The 7,300-nt window shown below is 38.9% G+C and overlaps 1 protein-coding gene across 1 annotated transcript; it reads left to right on the top strand.

Moving 5' to 3' along the window:
• Positions 1–727: 727 nt before the first annotated feature.
• cnr1 (cannabinoid receptor 1) lies at positions 728–7,042 on the top strand. The gene is made up of 2 exons (XM_044329923.1): positions 728–3,049; positions 3,926–7,042. The coding sequence occupies exon 2, from the start codon at positions 3,971–3,973 to the stop codon at positions 5,378–5,380; it is 1,410 nt and encodes a 469-aa protein (XP_044185858.1). The 5' UTR covers positions 728–3,049; positions 3,926–3,970; the 3' UTR covers positions 5,381–7,042.
• The last annotated feature ends 258 nt before the right edge of the window (positions 7,043–7,300 follow it).

Genomic DNA, 7,300 nt, shown 5'->3' with positions numbered 1-7,300 from the left:
GGTTATTTTTTTTCTCGATTTCATTGGCAAGGACAAACAAGTGATTACCAACCAGGGCTGACAGTTGTCAGGAGTACGTGGAAAGATTGTGGAGTAGCTTAGCTAATACGATATATAAAAACATATTTACATGTATATCAACATATTTGTGGAATTACAAATTGGTGTGAGGCTGATTTTTAGTATATTTTTAGGGCAAAGATACTATATGTGGCACTGAAAACTGAGTTAGAAGCCTGTCATGAAGGTAAGTAAATCACTGAATTTTATAATGACACTGATGAAGAAACTTGAATGTGTAAAGGTCAGTATTGGGTTGATACCACTCTGTTGTATCAGAATTGATGCATCCCTAGTTCTGACACACACATTGTGATTGAAAGTACGTGAAAATTAGTTAGCAAACAAGCAGAAAACACTAGATAGATAGCCAAAAGTATTAGAAAAATGGTTGAAATACCCAGCCTCTACCACTCTAAGAGGTAATAAATGCTAACTTGACAGAAACAAAGAAAAACAGACCAAGCCTAAACATAGACCATTTCAGGATCACTTTGTCTTGTATGAAAAAAATATTCCAACGATATCCACTTTTATGTAATGACTAGTATTAAATAGTATCCATTTAATGAATTCAAATGAACATATTTGGAACATGATGGCTGGTGTTGAAGGGGAACTGACAGGCTCATCTGTGGGAGTATAAATGAAACAAAAAGGTTGTAAAGCACAGACAGAGGGAACAGAAATAAATATTTCATCATAATAAATGGTAACAAAATGTAGCGACAATGATAAACAATTATTTGATTTGCTAGACTTTACGTCAATGAAATAAATTATATGAAACAAGCAGTCCGTGACCCTTCTGTAGGTGTTCAGAAATGTAGGAAGCAAAAAACAGAAGTCGACACGCAACGTTGAAGGTACAAACAATGACAACGTGACTGACATGATCAAAACATAGCTCCAAGAATGAACCAAAACATCACAGATTGATGCGCTGTAACAGTGAAAGGGTATCTGAGGGTGACATTTTCTTCCCAGGGTTTAAGAGGCAAACTGGAGTTTGGAAGATCATTACTTCCAACTCCTGTACGATCCAAGAAACCCTGAGCAGAGGAAGTGAAGCAGTGTTATTCTCCTCTCATTCCTTTGATGTTTCCCAGAACAAGGCATTTATCTTCCAGTTACTCTGCTAGAGCTAATCAGTTATCAACAGTCGAGGAAGAGGGCTTTTATTTGAAGCAGTTCTCAGGTTTGAATCATGTGTGGAGCTCAGCTTTTATCTGTATCTAGTCCAGCAGTTCATGACTGTAAATAATGTGTTCTTTCTCAGTTTGCCTAAAGTTGCAGAAGATTTACAAGTAACTCAGCTGCTTGCACTGACAACCTGCCAGCAGTTGATTTGCCAAAAAAGAATAATAAACTCAGAGAAAAATTTGCTTCAAACTGCTCAAGATCTATGTTCACAAGACATTTCTACCATTACCTGACCATAAATGTCTTTTCATTTTGGGAAGTAGAACATTCTGTTCATTTCAGACGCAGACGGTCGCCATGGCTGAGCAATATTAATAATTGCACCTGTGATGATGACAGAGCAATATAGCCTCATTTCAGCCCTGAAGTGGCACAAGGTTTCCGTGTTCTCTCTGCTGAGGCAAGCTGTGGCCATTTTAATGCATTTATACTGATTTTATCTACAACAATACAGCCACTCAAATCCTGCCTCCATGGCCTGCACCACTGATTCTGCCATTGTGAAGGGGAAAAAAAACATCACTAAAACATTTGCATGGATATTGCCAAATGAATATCATTTATAGTCAGTGAATTGAATCTGTTGTTATTAAGGCCAAGAAAAGGCCATATCTTTGTTATTGTGACCATTGGGTAATCTGATTGAACCTGTTGAGAACTAGCTGGTTTATCCTGAGGAGAAGGGACATCAGGGTAGATGAGGTGTACAAAAAAACATAATAAAATGAGGATGGATCATCTTGTGTTGTCACATTACTGAACAACCCTTTCAGAGATTTATTTCTAGAGTGTGTAAAAGAAGTATTTTGCCCATAAAATGTATTTTTCTTTTCTACTATCATCCAAATACAAACACTGACTAAGTTTTAAGGACTTAAAATATTTGGCTCGCATCAGTAAAAATGGAAAATGTGGACATCTTGATGAGTATGAAGTAAAAACAGTTATTAAGAGAAAAAAAGACAATGATGAGAATTACTGGCTTGAGCTCTGCCAGCATCAAAAATTAAGTCTGCTCTTTGTTCTTTGAGATATTCAATTTTGGTTAATTATTCACACAACAAATAGACATGCATTGACTATCAATTAACTCTGCAACCTCTATCTGACTTTGAATGCGTTAAAACGAAGGGAAAGTCTACTCAGTGACATTTAAAAAGTAAAGATTTTATAGGATAAATGCAGCTTTTTGTTTCCTGCAAAATGTAGAAATTGTGTTCACAATTACCTCATGAATGAGGAAGATTATTCTAAACTTGACCTAATCTGGGTTTTTGTGCTTCGTGCTGTTGATACTGCACGTCGTCTGTTATAAGAAGAGCTTTGGGAATTCAAATCAGATTCTTTTTATAAGCCACCACCCCAGTCGTCTCCCTTGTTCATGCACCGCACTTGATAGCTTCATGGGTTGGGCAGATAAAGATATATGGAAACACGTGACTGAGCTTGTAGGAGCGACGCTTCATAAGTGTGAGGACACAGAGAGAAAGACTGGAGAGACGCTGGAGCAGCAGCAGCAGCCTGTATCCACAAAGCAGGAGCGCACTCCAAGAGCGACAAGACACTTCTACAGACATTTAAAAAAAAAAAAAACAACTTATGTTACACGTAGAATTTGACAAAGAAACTCATTATGATAATAACAATGATGATTTCATTCTAACACATGCACACTGGTTGTTTCTCCTTTTATGTAAGATCAGTGTTGGTTGGATGATGCGCTTCTGACTTGGATTAACGCGCGGTGATTAAGGGCGATTCTGCGCACTTGGAAAAATTATGTAAGGTAAAGAAACACTTTTTCTCTTTAAAATGTTAAGTTAATTGTTTTAAAAATGTTTTTCATACTTGTATCAATACTTAAAATGCTTCGTGTTGTTTGGTCAGCGCCAGCACGAAAGTATAGCTGCGTTTCCCCCCCTTTTTTTTAATGTGTGGATTTCTGCATGTATTAGTGCATCAGCAAATGTATACATTTGCACTTCTGCATAAACCTTTAGGCTCCATATATTTTATTAAAACTAATTGTTCAAATTGTGCATACAGCTAAATTGTGTAAAAGCAGTTATATTTCTATTAACTGTTTAAAAATTACACTACCCAAATTAGAACATGCATGTACTGTTAATCGTTTTAGATAAAGATTATTAGCGTTATTACAATAGTCTATGTAGGTATAGATGAATTGCATTATTTTGTATGCTTAGCGTTTATTGTGTGGTTTTAAACCTCATAAAAATGTGCTCATGTTTCTTGTGTTTATATGTACGTGTCCTGTTCTTGAAAAGTAAACAGTAATGAATAATTGTGAAAAATGTGTGTTGAGAAGTGCAGGGTACATGATAAAGTATTTATAAGGGCATCGCTGCTTAGAGACCAGATGTGCTTTATGCCCAATCCAGGAACTCTATAAAATGTATTATTTAAAACAAAATCTAAAATTGTACAAAACTATCAAAGAATTGTGAATTTCTAAATACTTCTAAATAACCCTCACATATTCATGTGAACGTTAATTTATGTTAATGGTATTTTTTATATCAGAGGTGTTGACTCAAATATTGTAGCTGTAAACATACCAGAAAATATATTCTCATTATATGCATAGGATTCTTTATTAGGTTTTTCAAACATGTCTAAAATGTTTGTCATCAATTTGTAGGTTGTCCAGGTGTCTTAGACTGCAGTATTACCCTCAGACACAGCCATGAAATCTGTGCTGGATGGTGTGGCGGACACCACCTTCCGGACTATTACATCTGGTTTACAGTATCTGGGCTCCAACGATGCCAACTATGACGACCCCATCAATGATGTAGACTTCAAGGGCAGCTTCGCCCTGCAGAAGCCCTTATCTGCTTTCCGCAGCAACTCCTTCCCAAACAAAGTACCTGCAGATGAGGAGCTGATCCTTAAAGGCATCCCTTTCTTCCCCACCAATGCCACAGACTTGTTTGGCAACAGGAGCACATTCAGAGATGAGACAAACAATATACAATGTGGGGAGAACTTTATGGACATGGAGTGCTTCATGATCCTGACTCCCAGCCAGCAGCTGGCTGTGGCTGTGATGTCACTGACTCTGGGTACCTTCACGGTGCTGGAGAACTTGGTGGTGCTCTGTGTCATCCTGCAGTCCCGCACCCTCCGCTGCCGGCCGTCCTATCACTTCATAGGCAGTCTGGCTGTGGCTGACCTGCTGGGCAGTGTTATCTTTGTGTACAGCTTTCTGGACTTTCATGTTTTCCACAGGAAGGACAGTCCTAATGTTTTTCTCTTCAAGCTGGGTGGAGTCACGGCGTCTTTCACAGCTTCTGTGGGGAGCCTTTTCCTCACTGCTATTGACCGCTACATCTCCATACACCGGCCACTCGCCTATAGGCGCATCGTGACACGGACCAAGGCTGTCATTGCCTTTTGTATGATGTGGACCATCTCCATCGTCATCGCAGTGCTACCTCTGCTGGGCTGGAACTGTAAACGTCTCAACTCTGTTTGCTCAGACATTTTCCCTCTGATTGATGAGAACTACCTAATGTTCTGGATCGGGGTGACCAGTGTGCTGGTTCTTTTCATTATCTACGCCTACATATACATCCTGTGGAAAGCACACCACCATGCTGTGCGCATGCTGAGCCGCACATCCCAGAAGAGCCTTGTTGTATATTCAGCAGATGGGACTAAAGTGCAGACCACACGCCCTGAGCAGGCACGCATGGACATCCGTCTGGCCAAGACCCTGGTGCTTATCCTGGCGGTGCTGGTCATCTGCTGGGGCCCACTGCTTGCCATCATGGTCTATGACCTCTTCTGGAGGATGGATGATGACATCAAGACAGTGTTTGCATTCTGCAGCATGCTCTGCCTGCTCAACTCCACTGTCAACCCAATCATCTACGCCTTGAGGAGCAAGGATCTGCGGCACGCCTTCCTCAGCTCCTGTCACTCCTGCAGGGGCAGTGCCCAACAGTTGGACAATAGCCTCGAGTCAGACTGCCAGAACAGAAATGCCAACATTTCTGCCAACAGGGCTGCAGAGAGCTGTGTGAAGACCACTGTGAAAATAGCCAAAGTAACAATGTCTGTTTCAACTGAAACTTCTGCAGAAGCTGTCTAATTGGCCGTCACGGGGGAAACTGTGTAAATGTCATCTTCCCCAAAACAATGCCATTCAACACAATAAAACAGAACTGAAATATTACAGAAGAAAAAAAAATCCTCTCTTGAAAGTACTGACTTACATCCTCACATAGACGCTTTAGTGGTTGCATCATTTTACGTTAGTGTGTGAGCACATAGTGTGCCAAAGTGCCAAATGGTATTGCAAGGTCATAGAAAGGACTATTAAAGACTATCATAAGTCTGCTGTTTATCATAGACTTCATGATATCCAATTAGTGAAGGCATATTATATTTTTGTACTGTGAATTCAGGTTTTGAAAACAATATATCTTCATTTATGGGATAAGGGGCTACTGACATTTTTAATTAGAGATGTTTTACTGTGTCATTTAGACTTTAACGTGTCTTGCACCATAATTATAACAAATCCTCGCGCCTTGACTTTCTACAGGCTTCATGTACATGTTGCGTATAGACATTTCTATAAGCAAATGATTTTAAAAAATGATTGTTTATTTCCAAAATTGCCATTAAACATGTCATTTTTGTACTCCTTCTGACAACACTCAGTGAGTGGCAAATGTGTGAAGAGATTTTGAGAAATGAGAGGTGATTCATGCTCAAGAAAAAAAAAAATATCACCATCAAAAATAAACAATACAATTTCATCTCTGCATAGATGGAGGTAAATATATATATACAGCTTTTGAGTATATAGTAAATCCACCTGAATCTGAAACGGTATTTTCTGTGGCAGAGTGACGATCGTCCCTGTTGTCCATTTCTTTACTCGCTGTTAGACCTTTAGAGTAATGTGTCTTTGTTCAAATGTATACCTAACAACTGTACAGTGTTTTTTCTTGCAAAGTAAGGTGTTTAAATCGATTCAGCTATACAGCCGACAAGACAACAACAAAAGAAGCTTTTGGCCAAAGCTTGAACACATTCATGAAAGCTGAATTTGGATGCAGTGTGCTGGTCACTACTGTAAAAAAAACAAAAAACAAACTGAATGGTTTCTGACTATAGCTGCTCTCATCAAATGTATGATTTTACTGGATTCAGACTTGTATGTATGTGATACCTTGTGACTTGGTGATATATTTCCAACCCCAAGCCTTTGATCATTGCAGTGAGTTGTTTTAGTGCTACTGTTGCAGCGGGGCATCATTTCGGAAAATAAAAGAAACCCATGCACAGGCCTAGTGAAGTACTTTTGGCGTAACTCTAAATAAAATGTCTACTGTTAATTTTACTTATCTAAACAAAGAGACGAGGGTCTTTTCATTAGCTGGTAACTTGAGTGGGAGTTTGTGTGTATGCATTGTGTGGAGAATCGACATCTGGCCTTACAAAAGAATCTGAGAAGATGTGATTTTCTAATAGGTGATGTAGTACTTTTAATCTAAAAATCTCACAGCACAATTGTTCTGTAGACATCTTAACTTGGTGTAAAGTTATCCAGACAGCTGTTTATCAGTATGCTTTGCTGCCTCTTGTATTATTGAGTATTGAAGATCAAAATGTCAACTGTCAAGTGGCTTCTGTACAGTGGTGGCATATTGAGGAATCGATGACTTAAAAAAATCACGATCAGTCAAGTGTTTTTAGTATTGCTGTTTTCAAACTTTTGAAATAAAGTCACAGCTGGTTGTCATTTTGCCTGCAGTTATTTGATTGATTGCTTGATGATGAGAAACAGCAGCTCAACTCAACAATTTTGCTCAATTTATCCAACAATCACTGCTTCCACAGGAACAGATAAGATGAATCTAAGCCCTGAGCTGTTGGCAACCTGAAGGCCATCAGTAATGTTTTAGTGCCCCCTAGTGGAAGATCTGTTAACCTATTTGTGATGTGCAGCCTTTTTGAGAAAAGAAGCAATTTCTACACTATATTTTACCTTTGTTACTAT

The sequence above is a fragment of the Thunnus albacares genome, chromosome 16 (genome assembly GCF_914725855.1).
Source record: "Thunnus albacares chromosome 16, fThuAlb1.1, whole genome shotgun sequence".
Lineage (NCBI taxonomy): Eukaryota > Metazoa > Chordata > Actinopteri > Scombriformes > Scombridae > Thunnus > Thunnus albacares.
The sequence above is the reverse complement of the archived record's forward strand: the minus strand, read 5'-3'. Positions and strand labels throughout refer to the sequence as shown.